The sequence below is a fragment of the Malaya genurostris genome, chromosome 1, assembly GCF_030247185.1.
Source record: "Malaya genurostris strain Urasoe2022 chromosome 1, Malgen_1.1, whole genome shotgun sequence".
In the NCBI taxonomy this organism is placed as follows: Eukaryota; Metazoa; Arthropoda; class Insecta; order Diptera; family Culicidae; genus Malaya; species Malaya genurostris.
Genome location: NC_080570.1, coordinates 3,383,692 through 3,406,655, shown reverse-complemented (window position 1 = coordinate 3,406,655; position 22,964 = coordinate 3,383,692). Strand labels below are relative to the sequence as shown.

Sequence of the window (22,964 nt, the reverse complement as noted above, 5' to 3'; positions counted from 1 at the left end):
AAAGGGTCTTACCAGAGTCACCTCGATTGTGTCGTTGGTTCCCACTTTGAGGTCACACATGACCACGATGAACACGGAGACATCGAAGGAGGGATTTTTTATCAGTTTTTCGCCGAGTTGTAACCTCAGAACGTGGCACAACCCATCGACGGAGGTGCCGCGCGTTAGCCGGTTAAGTTCCAAAAGTATCGAGATTCGAGCACATTGCGATCCCAAAGTTGCCTGTTAAAGAATCGATCCATCAAATACGGTTGTTACATCTAGAAAAAAAATCGGCGAAAACCTTACCTGATTAGGCCAACAATCGATCGGTGCCGGAATTCTAGGAGGAGCAACTCGTCGCGATGGTTCGAAGGTACGACAATCTCCGCGGGGAATACAAGGCGGTGACAGGCAGCTCTCCTGGGCAGCTGGAACACAAACCTGATGCGACTCGCATGAACTTCCGGAAAGGTTCCGGTTGAGACAGTTCTTCAGTCCACACCAAAGATTCGAGCAGCGTGGTTTTCCGTTGGCACAAACGCACGAGTTGCAGTTACTTTCGTCGATCACAGTAGGCGTGTCCCGATTGACTAGCGGATCGTACGGCGAGTTGGTTGTGGTGTTCGAACACACTGACGAGGGGTCCGAGAGTACTGATTGAAACGAAACGAAACGAAAAAAAAACAAAATATTGATTCTCGCTCCAGTCTTAAACCATGTTATAGCGCAAACTCACGAATTTCGCAGCGAACGCCTCTTCGTCCAACCGGACAAATACAGGTGAATCCACCGATCCCATCCTTACAGGTAGCTCCGCCGAGACACGGCTGAGGTGAACATTCGTTTACGTTGATTCGACAATCCGGTCCGGAGAAACCACGAGCACACAGACAACGGAACCACCCGGGACCGGACTCGCAGGTTCCGCCGTTATGACACGGTTGCCCCTGGCACTGATCCGTCGGTTCGTTGCAGAATGGTCCTCCCCAACCGAGCGTACAGCGGCACTGCGCTATTCCCGATATCGGAGATTGGATGCAGGATCCACCGTTCAGACATTGACCCGGCAGGCACTGAATCGCTCGCTCGGAACAGGTCCGTCCGGTCCAACCAACCGGGCATTCACAGCTAAACTCACCGTCACCGTCGATGCAGATTCCACTGTTTTTGCACGGATTCGATATGCACTCGTTGACATCTGCGGGAATTGTAGGAGGGATGATTAAAATCAGACCCAGAGTTGAACCGAATTTCCTAGCAAACTTACTGTGCTGACAGAAGATCCCGGTAAACCCGCTCTGACAGAGGCAACTCGATCCGTGAGGACCGGATTCGCATTTCCCACGGCCACTGCACGGAACCATAACGGCCACCGGATTAGTCGAGGACTCATTCGTCATGGGCATGGTGCAGCCATCTATTAGAAAAAATAAAATAACATCCGTTTAGTGATTTGTCATAGCGATTCTTCGCCTGATGCGATCGCAAGTGAAAAACTGCAATTAGTTGGAAATTAATGGCTGTCGTTTTCGTGAGTAACAACCCGACCGATCCCGGCTGATGATGATGATGATGTTTTATGCGAGCAGCAACAGCAGCAGCACTCATTACTGATTAATTGGGACGTATATAAAAACAGCTAAAATTACTTCATTAGTGAGACTCCCTCCCATTCCCGCAATTGGATTAGCTCAGGTGAGCAAAAATTCCAACGCAATCTAGGCAGGCGGGAAAAACGATCCACCCGTGCGATTAGTGATGGTGGTGGCTTCTGAAACTACTTTATCAACATTTTTCTTACGATCGCACATAGATGAAATCATTTGTCGTTGTTTCAAATTGCTTATTCTTATTCTTCCGGGTTGGTTGAGATTCCGTTCCATAATTACGATTACGATTCGGTTCCCGTGGCGAGTTTACGAGAGACGGGCTTTGGAACCACCGTGGCCAGAATCGGTATTTGCACAGCGCCATTCTTTTGTTTTCTCTGTGCTCCATTCTCTCGGGCGCGCTCACACACGTCTTCAAATCAAACATCGTTAAATAGAAAAGTGTTTAATTTTTTAATTTCTTGAATAAATAAGATAATTTCTGCTTCTTCGCAGTTGGTTGCTTCTCAAAGTTTTTTTTTCGTTTGCATCACAGCAACCCACACGGTTTTCTCAAATCGCGGCCATCTTCCTGAATGTCTACCAAAGCGTTGCGCTATCGCTACAATGTTAGTCTGTTTCTTTCTTTCGTTCGTTCGTTGTTCTTTTCTGTTTTTCCATTATTCACTCTTCAACCCGTACGACGTCTTTTCAGGGTAATAATAAGACATGACAAATATTAATTTCTGTTCACACTCACTCATTCAGCACACGGCCGAGCAGCACACGGGCGAACGGGAATTCTCGAGATGAATAAGTTGTAGACAATTTATCATCAGCAGCGAGGATAAGAAGTATAGTTATTTCGGTTCCGTTCCCCGCCACTACCATGATAATTATCGTCATCACCACCACCAACAGCACCGGGAACGACTAGCATTAGCTCTCCTCCGCAAACTCACGCAAACTGTTGGCCACTCCAGTTAGCGTCGTCCCCACGGCCATAGAACGGGTGTCGTTTTGGTTTGATTGCGATTTAGTCGATCATTTATTAAGGAACTAATTATTGCGATGAAAACACGTCTAAACAGTGTAGCAGCACAGCAGGCGCTGACTTTAGCGATTGCTAAGCAGTAGTAGGCTGCAAGTTTTTTTGGCTGATTGATTCGATTACCGGGTTTATTTTTATGTGGCCTACTAGATGTATTTGAAGCTACATTATATGTTCAATTATCACAAAGAATATTTAATTTCACTGATCGATTCGATTGGAACGGATTTCTTTCAATGATCTAATTTTGTTTCCTAAATAGATTTGGGTTGTAGAATTTTCCATTGGCCATTTTCTTGTATCCATTTAAAGAAAACCAGACATTTTTTTCAGTTGATGTTCTCTCTAAACACGATCATATTCGATGGAAAAGGAATACTCAAAATGCGTTTTCCGAAAAAAAATGTCAGTCTCAGTTTTTTTTATTGTCGCGGCAAAAATTTCGAATTCAACAATGATACAATATACTTGGATAATTGTAAAAAATATTAGTACCCTTAAACGGAAATCATATAATCGATTTAACCGAGTATAACACATGGACTGAAAAGTCCCGATGGCGCTAGTTTTATTGCAGTCATCCTTTTTTCAGTTAATACTAACATTTAAAAGACAGCTGCTAAAATTGTGTGATTTTCTATTCATTGTGAGTCGTTTTGATTGATCGAAAAGCGAAGTTGCGTGAGTTAGCTGACATCGTAAAGATATCGAAAGAACGTGTTGGCTTTATATTGCATGATCATTTGACTAGCTTGAAGGCTCTGTTCAAAGTGGGTGCCGCGTTTACTCACTGTTGACCAAAAACGAGAACGTGTTGATGATTTGGCCATGTTTGGCAGTGTTTGGCCATGTTTAAACGGAACAAACCGAAATTTTTGCGTCGATATGTGACAATGGATGACACATGGATTCATCACTTTAATCCGGAATAAAAACGATCGTCATCTTAGTGGACAGCAACTGGTGAACCTTGTCCAAAGCACCTGAAAGCACAACAATCGACAGGGAAAGGTTATGGCCTCGGTATTTTGGGATGTGCGTAAGACTTATCGACTATCTTGAGGAAGGAAATGCCATTTAGGTAGCGCTTCGCCGTGGTCAGGTCGAAGCGAGACAACTCAATGCTTCCTCTTGCTTTGTCGCCGAAATTTCACCCTAAATGGCAAATTTCTCCAATACTAACCCGATTCACGAAAAATCAAAAACATACGATTATAGATAGATGATTCTACTATGCATTTGGCGAAAAATGTCAGTTAGAAAGCATTTCTTTCGCGAGATTTCGTGCGAGTTTTGTTAAACATTTTGTTTTCTTGTATGTTGACATTGTGAGTGTGCGAAAGAATAAGGAAAATCTTATTTGTTTTTACAACTCGCACGAAATCTTTCGACAAAAACATTTATGAGACAAAATTTATATACGAATCGATAGAAAAACTAATTATCTAGAATCGTATGTTCTTGGAATTTCCGTTTTCTTCCCGATCTCTCGCAATTTTGGGTAAAGTGCGTGAAACCCCGGGATAGGCAGCGAAATTCACCTGGCCACAGCGAAGCGCTACCTTAACAGTGAATATTATATAGCGTTATTGGAGCGTTTGAAGGCTGAAATTGCAAAGAAACGACCGCATATGGCAAAGAAAAAAATTCTTTCTTCAATTCGACGCACCGTGTCACAAGTCAATCTAAACAATGGCAACTACTACATGAATTGAACTTCAAATTACTCTCACATCCACCATATTCACCAGATTTAGCACCCAACGACTACTGGCTGTTTGTAGACCTGTAACAAAAGCTCGCCGGTAAAAAATTTCGCACGAATGAAAGGGGTTACCGCTGAAACTGAGGCCAACGTTGAGTCGAAAGATAAATCGTTCTACAATTTAAATAAATTTGATATCGAAAAATCTGCTCAATATTTGTTTTAGTTTACTCATATTTCGTAGCAGACGACAATTGCGAAATTTGTGCAGCGGAAAAATCCTCTTCGTTTGGTTTTCATTTACTTTATTACTTATTACTTTAATCTTAAATTCAATCAATATCTAACGAGGAAAATAAGTTGGAAAAATGACAAGCGATAACAGGTATGAAATGAAAATCGCAAAAAAAGCTACCGCAGTGACGGGACTCGAACCCGTAGCTAGCTCCTATCCGTGGAAATCGTTTAGCCAATTAATTAATTAATTAATAATTGCCCCCGGATAGAAGCTAGCTACGGGTTCGAGTCTCAATTCTGCGGTAGAATTTTTGCAGTTTTCATTTCATAGCTGTATTCGCTTGTCATTTTTCTAGCCTATTTTCCTCGTCAGATACTAATTAAATTTAAAACTAGCTCGAATCTGTTTCAGAGTATTTCGAAGACTCTTAGAAAGTTTCCTGGCAGTTTTGAAATATGGTTTGGTTTGTTCGACTTCTTTCGTGAAATTTTCGTTTCGCAAAATAGTAAATCGTTGTTTAGTTTCCTTTTACAGGTCTCTAACTATGCCCCAAATCTCGACCATCAAGCCGTAACAAGTTTATAACAAGCAGCTGTTTTCGTATCAAGTGCTGATATAAGTCTGGTCTCGTTGGTAGTTCAAATATCAAAATTTTCCAACAAATATCAAAAAGAGAAATCATTTAGATACGATATGTTGATCGGGATACCCGGGATATCGGGATTTATTAAATTTTATACCGAATATTAAGTGGCATAATTGAATTTATTCCTGTGTTAAAGTTTACTAGTCCTAGTTATCTAATTGTAGTGTTAAGCATAATTGTATCTGTTGGATCATTGTAATCTGTTGATACAAATGATGAGGAGGTTTTATGCCTGCTGGAGAGAGAGATTGCCAAATTCCATCTCCACCGGGTTTTTCGCTGCTCCCAAATAAATAATAAATAAAATAAATAAATAAAAGCCGAGTTAGATTTTCTGTCATTATTTCGAAAGCTTATAACTCTGTCATTTGTTGATGGATTTATTTAATTTAACTACCAATCGAGTCGGAAACATTAAACTTAAACATTTCATGAGATGTCGTTCTAGTATTTCAATAGCACAGCATTGGAAAATCGGTTTTAATGACCTATGTTTCACGAGCCAATCATAGCATACCATAATGATGGCATTCTCTTGATCTCTCTTACACGACCGACGGTTTTGATCGTTGCCTCTCATTTCGCATTTTATTCAATAGCAGTTTTGCTTCGGTCGGTATATAGGGGCTTCGCGTTATGCATGAAAAATACCGCTCCGTTGTGCACTTTACGAACTATCGCAAAAAACGGAATCTATAAATATATGCTCTGTCAGATTTTTCTACTCAGTCAATGACTGCTTTCATGCGGAGTGGCAGCGATGTCCGATCTACGGAAATCTCTGTATATGAATGGATTCGAATAATTTCTATGGGTCTACGAATCCGTAGAAAAAATCAGTGGAAATTGGGATTTTTCCACGGAAAATATTTTACATTTTGAGCAGAAAAAAGGTCTTCTTTTGTACGTTTCGTGCTTGAAACCGCTAGAGTTTCCGGGGAAAAAGTCCGAACCGAACTGACTTACACTCAGGGTTACCATATTAAAATCTGTATAATTTTCGTAGTGACATGACAGTTCAACATAAACTGTTATGCACTGACAAGTCCAAGGGAAAATGGTTATGTGCTCTAAACACAAGAAACTCCTAAATGATCAGATATATAGTATTCACTGTCTTTGATATACACTTTTATATAATATTTATCTTAGCTACATAATCAAGATAAAAACTTTGCTACGTAATGGAACAGTATCATTATTTCATATATTTTAACTCGATCATTATTGAATCTTTAATTCAACCTATCGAAAATCAGTATATCTGACCAAAAATTCCAATGTTAGTCGAAAATTTATCAGGTGTACAACTTTGCTTCCGCCGTTTTTCAATAGCTGTACCGGCTGAGGCTGGTTAAAATACATAGATGATAATGCCTTTAAAGTGAGTGTGTACAGTGCCTAACGAATTGTCATCGCCGTTTCAGTGACGGTTGTTCTTGTTTTCGTATTACTCACGCTCGAAAATGTTTGTTTATGTGCCCAATTCTCGCCATTTGCGGGAAGTTTTACTTTTCTGTTACAATTCGAAAAAAAAAATGCAACTGAAGGGCATTGAATGCTTTCAGAAACTTACGGTGATGCTGCTCTGAGTAAAAGAACGTGTCGGGAGTGGTTTCAACGTTTTAAAAATGGTGATTTCGATGTCGAAGACAAACATGATGGTGGAAGAGAAAAAACCTTCAAAGATAAATAACAATTTACTACGAGCTCTTAAAACCGGGGGAAACCATCACAGGAGATTGCTACCGAACGCAACTGATGCGCCTTAGTCGCGCGCTAAAAGAAAAGCGGCCACAATATCAAGAGCGACATGACAAAGTCATCTTCCAATACAACAATGCTCGGCCTCACGTCGCAAAAGTGGTCAAAAAGTATCTGGAAACGCTGAAATGGGAAGTCTTACCCCACCCGCCGTATTCCCCAGATGTCGCCCCTTCTGACTTCCACCTATTCCGTTCGATGGCACACGGCCTGGCAGTTCAACATTTTCAATCCTTCGAAGAGTTGGAAAAATGGATTGCTTCATGAATAGCGTCAAAAAAGGACTCCTTTTTTCGATCCGGAATCCGAAAATTTCCGGAAAGATGGGGGAAAGTTGTCGCTAGCGATGGACAATACTTTCAATAATATATATCTGTAAGCACTTTTTCGCAATAAAGCTTTAGGTTTTGGAAAAAAACGGCGGAAGCAAAGTTGTACACCTAATACCTAAAAAAATACTATCGTTGTTTACATTCGGTACAGTTCAATAATGCCGTAGAGAAGGTTGCTTGTGCATTTTTTATGTCATCGTGATCGGTCGTGTCTTGTGCACAACCTTGTAATTTTTTGTATACTCAAGTGGAAAATGTATTCTAGGTTCTAGTGATCATGCCTAGAGGCACTATATTCAAACTATTCGTTTCTTAAATGTTCCAGAGTAGCTTAATTTAAATAGCGATCCCATGAATTGGAAAGCATTTGGATGCTCGAGCTGTGAAACTGAAAAATATATTTTCGTAAGTTCAATTCATGTGGATTTTCTTAAGGACGTAGGTTGAAAAGTAATGCAAATCACATTTTAGGCTAACAAAAATCTTGGATGAATGTCGTTCTCATAATCATCCGGCAAGAATCGAGAGACGGTTGGTTCGCAGATTGAAGCTTCGTCCATTCCGTCGATGTTGTTGTTGCTGTTGTTAGTTTCGTTGATGAAAACTTGCAACGTCATCGTGGAACTTTTTGGTGTCCTTTCAATCTTCATGAGTGTTCGAAGTGTTGTAGTCGGTGATTAGTTGCAGTGAAACTGTTATGAACTGACGAATCGAAGGCGAAACGAAAAGTTATTTAAAAGCCTGTCGATTGCTTGTTTTCATTAGAAGGTGAAGTAGTAGTAGTAACCTGTAGTTTGATAGTTTGGTTGCATCAGAAGAAATATAAATGTCTCAGAACCAGGACCCGGGTTGGTGGTTCAATGCCTAGGGCGCTGGTCTTAAAAATTAGTTGTCGTATGTTCGAGTATCGTAGTATTAGCCATGTAACGATTCTGTACACTAAGAATCGGCTGCGATGTCTGTTAAAGCAGAAAGGACAAATTCCACTGAAGGAATGTCATGTCAGGACTTTGCTTAGAAGTACTTAGAGGCGTGACAGCAAAGTGTTTCTGCTGAATTTTTGTTTTATTCTGGAATTAAATTAATGTTAATTTGGCTCGTTGTTGTCTAAGCGAACGAACATTTGAACGGATATCTTTTCCCTCACAATCAGAGTATGTAAATCTCTGGTTTTGTCTACTTCTATTCAGCCAGCGTAGATTCAAGTTGACATTGTGTTAGGTTTGCAATGTCACTATGTCGTTTATAATTTTCCCACCGAACTTGTACGGGGAACATAAAATTAACTTTTTTTTAAGTAACTTCGAATTATTTATTTCACTTCGATTCAAGTGATTTAGATACAGTTTCTGGAAAATTCACCTTACTATTATTATTATGTTACTTTATTTACCCTCGGCTTTAACCTTACGATCATTCGCCAAGGTTAATAATCACCTTCATTTTTACGGAAGGATCTTTGAAAATCGGAGATTATCACAGTTACTGGAGTCTTAGATTGTTGTTTTTTTTCGTGAACTTGGCCAATTGGATTCGATTTCGGAAGAATATCGTGAAAGGTTTGGCGTGAAAAGAATTCCATAGTCTTTCCATATTCTTCTATTTTCAAGTCGTACTGTCTTTCTGCTTGAGAGCTCAAGCCTTTTTCAATGAACTCAAGTTCACTAGAATAAATTAGTAGGAATTTTTTTCCCGATTGTCTAAAATCAATATTGCTCAGAATGTAGTAAATAGCCTTAGGAAGGTTGGTTATTATTAAGCCTTGAAGAAGACCATTAAAATCGACGAAAATTGCTGGTATGGTTTTCGTTTCAAAAGTTTTGGCTTAGTTAGTTAGTTTTTGCATCTGTTGCCTGGCCTCCATCTCTTATTTTTTTGTTATTTCGTTTTCTTACAACATCGCGTGTCTAACGAAGTCCACTTGACAGTCCGTTCGAGTGTGCACATTCGTGTCTTTGATTGGATGTCTATTTTTTCTGTTTTGTTTGGATTCAATCACATCTCAACGAAATCGGACTGCGGATCCAATCACTCGTGTCAACTAGATCGATCTGCTCTGCATTGGCGAATTCATTTTGAAGGCATCGTCTAGTAAGGATCCAGCTTGGTTGCGCTCACATTTTCCCACATTCCTTGGAACCGCCCAATCACTACTCTCTCCCCTTTGCCTACCGTGTGTCGTGTCACACCTCATCAGGGCAAACTTCATCCCACCAACTTGGAGGGGAAACCATATTGGACTCGGCTATGCCCGCTGCGCCCCCGCGCACACCATTGGGCCAGCAAATTGGCAGTTTTGACATATAACTTAATGTTATACAATCAATCCTTGCCGAGGGTTTTTGTGCCGCTTGTTGCTTCTTAAGGAATTCGATTCGAAAACAAAGGCGTCATCATAGAGTGCAGCAGATCGTTGCATGGTTTGCGACTTAGACGGACACGGGGTTTGCCCGGAAAGTGCAACAACCAGTGCGTCAATATTACAGATGGATCTGTCGATCACGATCCAATCGTCGCATTTCATTTACTCCGAACGAACGCACCCATATCGGCTCCAGCATGATTCACGCGCTCCCGTCCGAAGATCTCTTCATTACCGACCGACCGACCGACCGAACGAGCAGTTGTCGTTGATTGTTGCCGTTGTTATGGGAACGAACTTGTTAATCTAAGTAGGCCTAGCGGAGGGACTTTCACTTCGAAACGTGCTGTATAGGAAATAGCGCTTCATGGCCATGGGGAGTCCTGCTGGCGGGATCGATGCCTTTATCTCTCAATCAGCAGTAATGCGGCTGAACGATGAAGACGAGAAGAACTCTGGTGCGCAGATGATCCACTATGATACTTTTCCTGTAAGTCCGGAGATATCATTGACTAGAACATGAGTTGTAATTTGTTCCCTGCCGGAACATCGAACATGACAACGAAGGCATGTTAACAGACGTGTTTCAATTCCCCCGCTCGGGCCGAGCCTCCGGGAGAGGTTTGCCTCCTGGGGCGGTAACTCTAATTGTGTTTTCGTTTTCGAAATCGACTTGATAATTGAGCCTACAACCGACCAGAGCAGAGTGCGCACTATGAGATCTGCCCTAGCCTCCGCCAGATGATCATCCAGCTGGAAAAAGAAGTAGGTATAATAAATATGTTGCCTAGCGCGGTGGTGGCAGTGATGTTGTACCGTGGGGTTGAAAGGATTTCGAACCGTTTTATGATTCCTGCTGCGAAGGTTTTTTTTTCATCTTCTAGAGCCCGATGTGATCAGTTGATCCGCTAAACGAGATTAGCGTTATCCAAAAAAAAACCGCGCGCACTGCGGTTGCAACAACAAAGTTCGAACATTCAAAAAGCGAAAATTCCACAACCCCAGTTGACCTCAATCGCGGCCCATTAGATACTGCTTTTTTTTGCTGCTTTGCCGTTTTCGAAACAAAGGCAGGTGAAGTCCCACGGGGACCTATTCTGATGGGAGCCCATTTTCGGCCGCACCTCATCGAAGCAACCGGTGGCAACGCAGTAGGCCATAAATAACGACGTGAGCTGGTAGCGGCGAGTAGCACCAAACAAAAAAAGAGCCAATCCGTTCTCTCATGAATGAGAAACGCACGCGCGAGCATGCTCGTTGAAATATTATAATGAATTATTGTTTTATTATGAAAACGACAGCCATTATCATTCTCCCCACCTCACCCGAAAAAAAAATAAAAAACACATCAACACAACGCGCACGGTTGTCACCTGCGGTTTACGTAGGATGCGTAGGATTCCAGTTGCTGTTGGTGGGAAATTGAGCTTTCAAGTGGTACTTACCGTTCGAGCAGGGTGGAGATTGACACGGTGTCCGGAGGAATTCGCAATGCCTCCCGGCTCGTCCCGGAGGACAGTGACAGTAGTAACCACCGGGAGTGTTCAGACAGCGGCCCTCGATGCATGGTGACGAAGTGCAATGATCCTTCGCTTCCTGAAACGATACGTGAAAATCAATGGATTAGTTAGTAGGTAGCGAACACAGACTCGTGAGAAACCAATCTCTAAACCTCTTACCGCCGAGACACATTTTGACACTTCTTTTGCCGATTGCCGACTGCCATCAGCGGGGAAAGTAAGCCGGGCAAGCAAGTGTCACAAATACGCCTGTTCTCACGCTTTACGAGGCGAAAACATCCGTCAAAAAACATAACAAAAAAAAATCAGTACAAACGACAAAGCCGACCGCACTCACGTTCGGGAGGTGGTCCGGCCGATTGACGACCTACTAATCTTATTAGTCCTGGCCATCGTCATCATCGCTGGACCCCTGGACTCATGGAATCAATCGCCGAAAATGACGTAAAAATGTCGATTTAATAACTTTATCTGCGACAGGCAGGCAGGCAGGCAGTTTTTTGACAGCGTCGATAACAAACAAAAAAAACTACGACTGTCGTGTCGTGTCCCGCTTCTGGCTACTTTCGGACTGAGCAAGCCATGACATTGTTATGATAATGTCGATAATCCTGTTGAGTTCGGCGACTCGCTCGCGGGCAACTTCTTAATCGAAGCAACCGTCTCTTTTCTAGTTCTTCTTGATACGACAGACTGGGCGCATAATATTATTATTATTATTATTAATATCAGTATAAAAGGCTAACGATGATGGCGAAACAAAGCGGGGTAGCGCATTTCTTTTCTCGCCCTCGAAGCAAGCAAGCAGCGAAATAATTAACATAAAAATTTAATTTACCGCTCACTCGAACTCGAACAGTTTGACTGGGAAGAAACCTGAGCTTTGGCGTTGGTTTCGGTTCGATTGCTGTCGCACAGCTTAACGTGGAGAAAATAGAAAACAGTTAAGATGAGTTTGTTGTTGTTGTTGTTGTCAAACAAGCGTTCCGCTAATATCATAAATTCTCGGTTCTTTTTTCTTTGACTTTAGGATTTTTCAGCATTTGATTATGTTTACGATTGGAAGATAACAAGTGGATGAAGTTTGTCCAAGCTGACTTCGATATGGTATTATTCTTGAGGGTCAGCAGGGAAATGCACTCAAACTGTTTCTCTTTGCATTGTATATCAACAACTGAGTCACAAAATTGCGTTGAATGAAGAAAATTTCATGAAGAGTGCGATTCTTCATTTCGAAGGCCATTCATCGACTAAAACGAGGACAGAAAAGGCTCGAAGAACTCAGACGAGTTTGGCAAAACTTAAGGAAAAATTTGTGAATTTACTCGAAGAAAATTTTAAATGTCTAAGCAAGTGTCTGAGTTCGAATAAAATAAAAAAAAATCAAGTCAAATTGGGAAGAACTTAATAATTGTCCGAGGATCACGGAAAGGCAGCAGAGATTCACTCTCAAACTGATATCATTTGGATTGTATATCAATAACGAAGGTGCGGAGAAAAATTCAGTACAGCTAGAAATGACTTAGAATTATTCAAAAGATTCTAGAATAATTCATTCTACTAAACGCATCCAAAAAATACAGGAAAATTCGGCCTGAGGCTGAGACTCAAAATTCACCGAAATTAGTAAAAAGCTGAAGAGTTTCAAACGGAAAATGGAACGGCATTTGGGTAAACACAGATAAATAAAGAATTTTGAAAGTATTGATGCACAAATTTATTAGGATTCAGAATAGTCCTAAAAATTCATTCAGATTGGGAATGCTTGGTAGTCACAAGATTCCGAAAAGAAGATTTTTAATCAAATCAGTCAATCCTAGAAGATTCCAGAAATGTCAGATGAAACAGGAAACCGGAAATATTCCAAGCTATTCAAGTGGTTTTAGAGACCAAGACAAAATAAATCAGAAAATTTTTTTTAGAAACATCGTGATGTGAACAAAACTCTTAAAACTCCTTCTTTTGATTTCAGTATTTATATGTCGTATTCGGAACAGATAAATATTTGATTTATTTTCTGAACACTTCTTCAGTATCAGAATCAGAATGCTGAACAAAACCTTCTTGCAATTCTGAACTACTTCTCCGAACACTTAAAAAAATCAACAAGTAATGAATTTGAACAGTATCTAACCAGGAAAACAAATTGGAAAGATGACATGCGAATACAACTATGTAATGAAAACCGCGAAAAAGCTACTCCAATAACGAGACTCGAAACCGCAGCTAGCTCCTATCCGGTGAAATCGTTTTACCAATTAAACTACCCTGCACGTGAAACAGCCTAATTGAACAGAAGAACCGAGCATGCTTCGCTGTGCTCGGACACTACGCCGTTCAATTTTAGTCGTATTTCGATGGCAACACGTCCGCCAGGTTGAATCTAGCTACGGGATCGAGTGCCGTCTCTGGAATAGCTTTTTCATTATATAGGTTATATTCGCATGTTATTTCTCTAATCTAATCTCTAAATTGAACGTTCTGTTTTTCTGTGATCAAATTCAAAACTAGCCCAAGACGGCTCTACGTCTTAACAGACTAAAACAAAGTATTGATTATAAGTAGTGGATGAAATACGCGTATGTTAAAAATACGAGAGATAAACAGTGAAATCAAAAGGAAGAGTATTTGGGATTCTTGCTTACTGTAGCATGGTTTCTCCCAAATCCTCATTAGAGTTCTTTGGCCCACTCTGGATTTCTTTGAATAATTTTAATTTTTTTTGTTTTCAGGATTCCTTTAGAATTGATTGATTTTTCAGAATGATTTAGTAGTGAGTGATTTTTCTGAATTACTCTAAATTCGTTCAACTAAATAATAACATCATGAATCGAAACTATCGACAAAACTGTACTTAACCTCTAGTTAGGGAAACCATAACACAGAATTACTTAAAAATATGATGTGAAAACGGAAAATATCGAGAAAAAAAAATAAATCTCCGTAGATCTGTGCGATCAAATTCAGCTGTAATCAAATCCAAACGATCGCATAATCAATCTTTTAAGTATGAGATTCGAGCAAAACAGCAAATCTTTCATGATGTAAAAATGAGGTTGAAATCCAATTGAACAGAACTAGTAGTCCTGCGTTTATTCATTTCAAGCAGAAACACTCTGGATTGTAGAGGATTTGCAACTGAAAATATTATTATATTTTCGCCATGAAAGTGCATTTTCTAAATTACTCCAAATTCGTTCGATACTTGCTCAAACGTATTTCTATATTATCTGTATTTTTCAATTTGTAATATGAATAAATAATAACATCAAAAAGGCAGATTCTTACTAAATCATTCTTCTTAGACACTCTATTTTTATTTTGACCCGATTTAAGTTTTTTATGTCATTTGTTTTATACCAGGCTTTAAGCCCTGATTTAAACTTCTTAGAGTTAGTCGCTGGGGCGAGACACTCTATCAAAGAGACTGTAAAGAACCTCTTGTTAGGAAAATCAAAGCACAGGATGACTCAAAAATATGATGTGAAAACAGAAAGTGATATCGAAAAAAATCTACGTAGATCTGTGCGATCAAATTCAGCTGAAATTAAATCCAAACGTTCGCCTACTCAATCTTTTAAGCATGAGATTCGAGCAAAGTAGCAAATATTGCATTATTTAAAAATGAGGTTGAAATCCAATTGAACAAAACTAGTAGTACTGCGTCTGTTCAATTCCAGCAGAAACACACTGGATGTTAGAATCTTTGAAACTGAAAAAAACTGAACTGAACTGAAAATGGTGTGGAACATTACAGGAGACAATGAGAATATTACCGTGTAAGAGCGAATGCAAGATCTTCCTCTGAACAATTTTCTTTCACTTATATAAAATTCATTGAAAAAATTGAAAAAACAGGAATGATTTGTAGGGGAAATGTTTACTTATCTTGGAACAAAATTTTATCCAAAACTAAAAAGTGTTTTCTGTTGTAAATCAATTTTAAATTTTTCAAAGTCAATTTTTTTAGCACAGGACTGAATAAGGAAGTTTGTAGCATTTTTATTGGAAAATTTAACTGGTTTTTTAAAAATCACTAGTACAGAATTTTGTTTCGGAATTTTTTATTTTTTGACAATTTAAATAAATTGGTTAAAAAAGTTCAAGAGACAGTCTTGATCAATTTTGGAAAAACAATGTATGTAAAGTGACTATTTAACATAAAGTGCACATGTCCAGAAAGTTTAATTCAAATCTAAAAACATTTGTTCGAATTGGAGCTAAAATCGTTTATTATAAGTTGAATGTAATCTTAAATTGAGTCTAGCAAAACTGACACATTAAAACAACTGTTGAAAAATCGATTTCGAAATATTCAAATTTAACGACCATGAGGCGCTAATGCTTCCAAACAATAGGTTGATTGTGGTTTAACATCAAAGATTGAAATTGAAATTTTAACTCAAAAAGTTGCGCATCTTTGCTTAAAGAATTCGTTTCCATCCTATGTGGCCTTCGTGCAGGGCTCAAAGTGTTTATGTTACCTACGAAAATCACTTGGTCACATGCCAAAACCGTCTTAAGCTGTAGACTATGTCAAAACATAGAAACAGAATTTTAGTTAAATCGAATAAAAGACCAATCTCACTACGACTTGTTAGATAACAAGTGAGTTAAAATTTCCAATTGGTATTTTTGAGCGAAACCGCGGTACGTATGGCCGAGCATTGTCATGATAAAAATTTACGACTCGTGCCTAGATGTTGGCGGTTGAATGCATAGGGCACTGGTCTTACAAGCCAGTTGTTTGAACCTTGATCTGAAAGGATTCTTAGTTTCAGTAGGATCGTTTTTCTACAAATGGAATGTAATACTAAGGCTCTGCTTTGCCTAGTTTTTGGTTTTCCGGCTTGAGGTTATGTTTTCTGCGTTTAAGATTATCACCTCGTTTTGTCAGCTTCAATTGATATTTCGTATCTTCAAATCGAACGACATCCAATTTTCAACCTACTGCAAGATTTTGAACCTGAACGTTCAACATGCTGCAAATCTTTCTTCCTTATCTTTTGAAGCTTTCGACCTTTCGAGAACTCATCAAACTTTCCTTCTAGATCCAGTGCAACTTACGAAAATTCAGTCGAATCCGGTCAAAATAAAACAAGACAAAATATTCAAATTCTGTTGAAGAATTTGCGGAAGCGGAAATCGAAGTAATATAAAATGGCTTTAGAAGGACAGAGTAGAGATCAAGAGAATTAACAAAAGTTATCAGATGACTTCAGTAAATCTTGGAAAATTCAAATGAATTTAGAAAGAAAAAAATCTGAAAGTATCCAATATGATACGATATGATTTTTGTATTGAAACTTGAAACACTTAAATACGGGAACTATTGAAAAAGTGGTATATTTTTCTTCTTAATTTTGGAACGTGTTGTGAATTTTAAAGTTTACTGATAGTCTTGTTTCTTAAAATTCACAAATCGTCGACTGAAAATGGTATTCCACCGGGAACCCACCTGAATCCTTTGATGTTCGGCCAGCTTTTTAACGACATAGCATCATTCGATGTAAATTTCTATTTTTGTTAAAAAAAATTTCAGAGTCATTCCTTGAGGATTGGATCTACAATCGGAGCCGAAAGCGACCTCGTTTAGTGAAGACACACGAAAAACGCGAGTTGATGCGGATATCGATTTAAACAGATCGTTACAATTTCGATCTGAAACTTGATTGTCTTCGGGAAGTAAAACGGACGGATTCGAATGACGGATACATTCTCCGAACGGGTGAATGTACGCCGCTCGACCGTATGTGAATGAATATAAATAAATAAATAATCTCAAACACGAAATGCCAACAGGGATTTGCTGTGTTGATGCAATTGAGTGCGAATGCGAGTGCGACACAGAGAGAAAGAGAAAAGTTATGAGGTACGATATTAATTCGTTGTGGACGCAAAGAAAATAAACAGGAGAACCAGTTTATTTCTGCACTCATTTCACCTGCAACCGAGCGCGGAGTCTGACGAACGGACGGACGGACGGACGGACAAACTAACTGACGAACTGACTGACACTGGCTGGCTGGTGGCTTGCATTCTGCAGTAGTAAAAGGCACTTAACATGAGGGCGCTGCTGCTGCTGCCGTTTGCAGGTTAAGTTCTACTGTGTCAGCCAGCAGTCGAACTGCTTTATGCCTACCTCCTAGTGGGCAAACCGTTTGAAATGTTGACTGGAGTGACGTTTCAAGATTTAATATATTGTTCGCATTTTTATCATCTTTCGCTTCTTGACTCTGGCTGGGCTCGTAAGAAGCGAGTTCTTTCGAAATCAGTATATGTGTGTGAGAGCCACTGCGCGACCCGATGGAATCAGGAATGCCACTTGTTTCGCGATTCGTGTAATGCTAAAGTTGGAGGAAAACAGCACTTGTTAGTGCAGTGCAATCAGAACGCGGTATATTTTATGAGAACTGCTGAGAAACACGTGTAAAACGCAGTTCCACAAGCTGCCGATTCGCCTGATTAGCCTTCGACGAACTGCGGTCGAGGAGGGGTAGCTCAGAATTTATACGACTCTAGTCGACCCACATCTCACCGGTCGCGGTCTCTGATGCTGCGAGGCGGAGTGTGGAATCCAGTCAGTGGTGAGAGTTTGATAGTGATTTCGAATGTCAAATTATGCGGGTGATAAATCAAACACACGGTCGACAGTTGCGCAAGTTGGTGGTGCGACCAACCGACACCTACGACTTTTGCTGCGGCGGTGTCGGATGAGCCAACGTAGCGATCCGGCTCGGATCAGCATGATGATGACGATGATGATGATGATGGCGGTGACCTACAGAAGATACAAAGTGTCACCGGAACAATACGCCCGCGCTTCACCCGAGGTTTTCTTTGTGGTGCAGTCGAAGCATCGCCGCCCTTTTCAAAGATCATGCTGAATGGTGTGTATTTTTCGCAGCTAGGAAATTAGTTGAAATCTCGTGAAAATCTATTGAATGGTTGCATTCACCCGTGGAAGCCACCTCGGATCGTTGATGTTTTGTAGTTATTTGAACGAACAAAATTTGTTTTCGGCTTATCAAGTCGAATACAAACTTCTTTCTAAAACAATAAACGCCGAGTATTTCTGTTAGCAGCCAGTTTCTCACTGTTGAGAGGATCGAGCTCTACGGTCCACTTTACCCTCGCATCCCAACGCTGGTGCTATGGGATGCTGATGGACCATTCGTCGTCGGTACATGATAATGAACACGCGGACAGTTACGTGAATTTGTCACTTTTTGTTTGTTCGTTACAAAGTTGTATTGTCCGGATCGGAACAAACGTTTTTTTTTCCTTTCTCGATAAACGCTAACGTGACAAATTGTAGACGTTTTGTGCCGACATTGGGACGTGTGGACAATTAACAATTGGGTGATTAACGAAGCTTTTCATGAAGAGTTCTACACTAGTTCTATCGATCTAGGATAGGTTGGTACTATTTCTTCACTCTCACATTAGAAGTCATTAGAAGTTCGATTCTTGATCTGCTGAAAATTCGGTTTCAGTTGTTTAGGGAGACTGTTGAAATCTGCAGCCAAAATATTGCTGATGGTCTGTGAATATTTCTTGTTTAAAGAAAAACATTAGCACATTGAATTCGAAGTGTCTTGGACTGCATGACGCTTAGCTAGTGAACTTTGTTCTTTTGGAGTTTGATGTCTAACGACTCTCGGGGCCTTGACGTTTGATTCTCTTGTAGTCTTGGACCGTCAATCTATTGTTTTATTCAACTCTGAAACTCTCGTACTCTTGAATTCCCAGTTTCTTTCAGACTATGAAGCTTCAACCTGTTTGATCCACTGAAAATTTGTTCAATTCTAAGATACTTTTTTGGATTCCCGGATTCTTGAATTTCAGAACACCTGCGCCTCCGAATTCTTGACTCCTCAGTAATTGAGTTCTAGTACTCTGAGAGTCTTCAGTTGTTGGATTCTAGTATTCGTAGTCTTTTTTGCTCATGTGCTCTTGGATTTTTTGGTTTTCTTAAATCTTTAACATTTGAGCCGGTGAACTCTTAGATTGTTGCAGTCTATGACACTTGAACTCTTGGACTCTTGAATTCAAGGGATATTCGATTCCGGACTTTTAAACTCCTGGATTCTTGTACGCTTGGATTCTCAGACTCCAGGATTCAACGTCTCTTGCACTCTCGGATTCCAAGAGGATCTTGACTTTTGAGTTCATGATTTTCAAGTATCATGGGGTCTTGAACTTTTGGGCATTCGATGACTTGAACTGTTAAAGCTTTGCTTTCGTTTACCCTAAACCACCCGGCCGAACTTGAACTATTGGATTCTTGAGATACTGGACCATGAAATCCAAGGCCTATTGATCTCAAAAGTTTTTTTTACTAATGGATTTGAAGAGTCAGGGAATATCTGTTACACTTCAATTCTCAGACTTCGGGATTTTGAGTTTCAGCAGTGTTGCACTTGTACTTGGTTGGTTTTTAGATACTTGAACTCGAAATATACAGGACTCTGCTACCTTGGAGTATGATGTTTTCACGTTTTGGTTTTTCGATCTTGAATCAAAAGTCCAACATTTCAAGTGCTTTAAGATACTATTAAGGTCTTAGATTCTTGAAGCCTGTAACTCCATAACTATTGGATTCTTAAATTCATAGAAACTTTTAGATTCACCCCGGTTGGCTGTTGATTGCATTGAGCGATGGTCTCACTAGACGGTTCTTCTAAGTTCGCGCCGTGGCCTCACCTGGGAGGACTCGTTGTGTCAATAGAATTGTAGGAGAAGCTGGCCATTTCGCCGAATGTGTCATTTCACCGAATGGATCATTTTTCCGAAAGAAACATTTCGCCGAAAGAGTAGTTTCGAATTCATCACATTATTATTTATAAAACTTCAAATTCTGGCTACTCATCAAAAAGAATTAGTTCGATTGTAGATCAACAAAACGGGTGTAAACACTTTTTTCTTTCATTTGTCTTCATTTCAAATCAATTCCTATGCGATATTAGGACAATTTTCCGATTCGGTGAAATGACCCTTTCGGCGAAATGTCGTTCGGTAAAATGACCTTTTCGATGAAATGACATTCGGCGAAATGCCATCCGGAGAAATCATCCTTTCGGTGAAATGGTTTTTGGTGAAATAGCATTCGATGAAATGACATTCGGCGAAATGCAATTCGGAGATATGGGGATGGCATTCGGCAAAATGACACTTGGCGAAATTACCCTTTCGGCGTAATGTCGTTCGGCGAAATGACCCTTTCGGTGAAATGACATTCAGCGAAATGCCATTCGGAGAAATGATCCTTTCGGCGAAACGGCTTTCGGTGAAATGGGTTTTGGCGAAATGATCTTGATCCAATTCGGAATTCGTGGGCCTTTCGAACTCTTGGAAGGCACAAATCTAAAAAAAAATTTGGAAAACGTGCCACCTCATTCAATTTTTGAATTTTTGAACTACCGGACTATTGTATTTATACCTTCTTTAGTTCTGGTAAGTTAGAAAATCCAAGCCTCTTAGTACTGCAAGGACTAAGAGTTTTAGCATTCTAAAATTCAAGGGTTTACGAAGCGCAGAGTTCAAACGAATTAAGAAAATTAGTAGTTCGACAATCTAAAAATTATAAAGTACTAGAACTCAGCAGTCTAGAAAAAAAACTTGTGATTGTACATCTCATAAGATGCTTATAAATGGAGCGTCGTATTTCACACAAATTTATATTCAAAAACATGTGAAATTATGTGATTTGGAAATTACATGGCTTGAAATCGTATGAAATAAATAACAAAAGATCGATGGCAACAGCGCGACTTGAACCGAGAAACATTACATCACGAAGGACACCATTTATTCGACTGAGCCACGGAAGCACATATCTGGTTAATGAATAATTGATACATATAAATCCAAGTCAAGTACAAATTACACTCGGAGCCTGTAAAATTCTGTACAAATGGTATATTGCGTCATTTGACGAGTTAAGTAATTATGAATTGTATCGCTTGTAGAATAATGTCGTCTGTAAATTGAGAGCTAATAAATTCCTGATTTCGAAATTCTTAGAACTCAGGAAGGCTCGCTTGGAAGTTTGAAAATTCTAGATTCTGATAATCACAAAACCAAATAGTGTAAGATCCCAAGGAATGTTAGAACCTAATAATTGCAAAGCGCGAGTGAATTCAAGATTGGGAGAATCTTGGCTTCCAAGTGTTGATAAATTTCAGACAACAATTCTAGATACCGGCAGTTCAAGTATCTAGAGTTGAAAAGAAAAGCTTGAAGCTAGTAAATTCAAGAGTTCCAAAACCAAAGAGCTCCAAACTCGAGGATTTCCATCAAATCAAATGTTCAGAATCTCAAGAATTCGATCTTTAAAGTTTTTTTTGTGTCTTTTTTATTATTATTTATGGCTTTTTCAAAATTACTTGGAGTTCCAGCATTTAGAATTTAAGAGTCACAGTGTAAGAATTTTCTATTCCTGGGGTGCAAACGTTGGAGAGCTCAAATGCTAAAGAACACAATATCCAGATGTAAAAATCAAGAGCCCTTGAGTCTATGAAACCAAGAGTCTAAGAATTCAACAAGAGATCAAAACTCTAAAAAAAATAAGGAATCAAAAAGAACAAAAGCCCCAAGTCACATTGTCAACTGTGGCTCAAAACTCAATCTTCGAGTGGAAATGTCTTGAGTTCGTTGAATCCATGGAACTAAAATTCCGAGATTTCCAAAATCTTTCCAAGAATACAACAGTCCAGCAGTTCAAAAGGCCAGTAATCCAATAATTCTCAAGATTCGAAATTCCAAGAGGGCTAGGATCTATAATCAAAGAAAATAATAAATCGACAGTCATGGCATTAAAGAATGGAAAAATTTAGGAGTCTATTAGTCCAAATTTTCAAGAACACAAGAGCCTAAAAGTAAAATAATCAAGATCAAACCGTACAGAGTCTAAGAATCCAAGCGTCATGTAGTTCTCTAGATTCATTTTTTATATCGTTTATTGATACCCGGCTTTAACCAAGTTATAGTTGTTCGCTGGGCTTCTCCAGATTCAAAATCTAGTGTCTAAGAGTACAAATGCCAAAGAGCGAAAAAAAATGTGACGATTGAACAGTACAAGAATTCGAAAGTTTATTAGTCTCCAAACAATCATAACATTGAAAGGTTCGAGGGTCCCTTTTTTCCTATAATAATATATTCCAAGATCTTGAAAAATCGGTATGGCTTCTCCAATACATGTTTCCATCAGTCATTGCAAAAACTGAACTTAGTTATGGCGACTTTACGTCAAATGAACTGAAATTAATAAATCGTTAAAAAACGATTGTCCTAGCGTTTTGAAGCCAATGAATACAAAAAATCTAATAGAGCAGAACTCCAAAAACCAAGAAATCACAAAACCCATTGCCGGTGCCATGATTAAAAACCATGAATTCATGAAACATGTCAATCATGACTTATTATTCATAATTTTATGAGAAAAATGATTGATATCATGAACAATAACTCATCTTGCATTAAAATTTTCATAGTATCAATCATGAGTACAATCCTGAAATTTCATGAGAAGATATGTTAGATTTGTAGATATGTAGATTTTTTATAATTCGACGTTTGAAAACTGTTCCCATGATGTAAAAACAAAACTTTTTTAAAGTATATCTTCTTGTAATTTTAATGAACATGGTTAAAATAAGAAAATTCAATTTTCGAAAATAAATGAATGACATTAAATGCATTGCCTACTTCTAATAATTTAATATTTTCACTGCTTCAAATACTTGTTTTACCAACTCCAAACATTGACTCTAG

General features: G+C 39.3%; 1 protein-coding gene across 1 annotated transcript in view; it reads right to left on the bottom strand.

The window, feature by feature from the left end:
- LOC131429943 (protein serrate) overlaps positions 1-22,964 on the bottom strand; it is a 128,810-nt gene that overhangs the window by 2,496 nt on the left and 103,350 nt on the right. The window contains exons 13-17 of the mRNA XM_058594483.1: positions 11,115-11,265; positions 1,250-1,399; positions 719-1,180; positions 289-635; positions 13-222 (exon numbers count right to left, since the gene is read on the bottom strand). Of these exons, the coding sequence (XP_058450466.1) occupies positions 13-222; positions 289-635; positions 719-1,180; positions 1,250-1,399; positions 11,115-11,265 (1,320 nt within the window). The remainder of the gene's footprint in view (positions 1-12; positions 223-288; positions 636-718; positions 1,181-1,249; positions 1,400-11,114; positions 11,266-22,964) is intronic.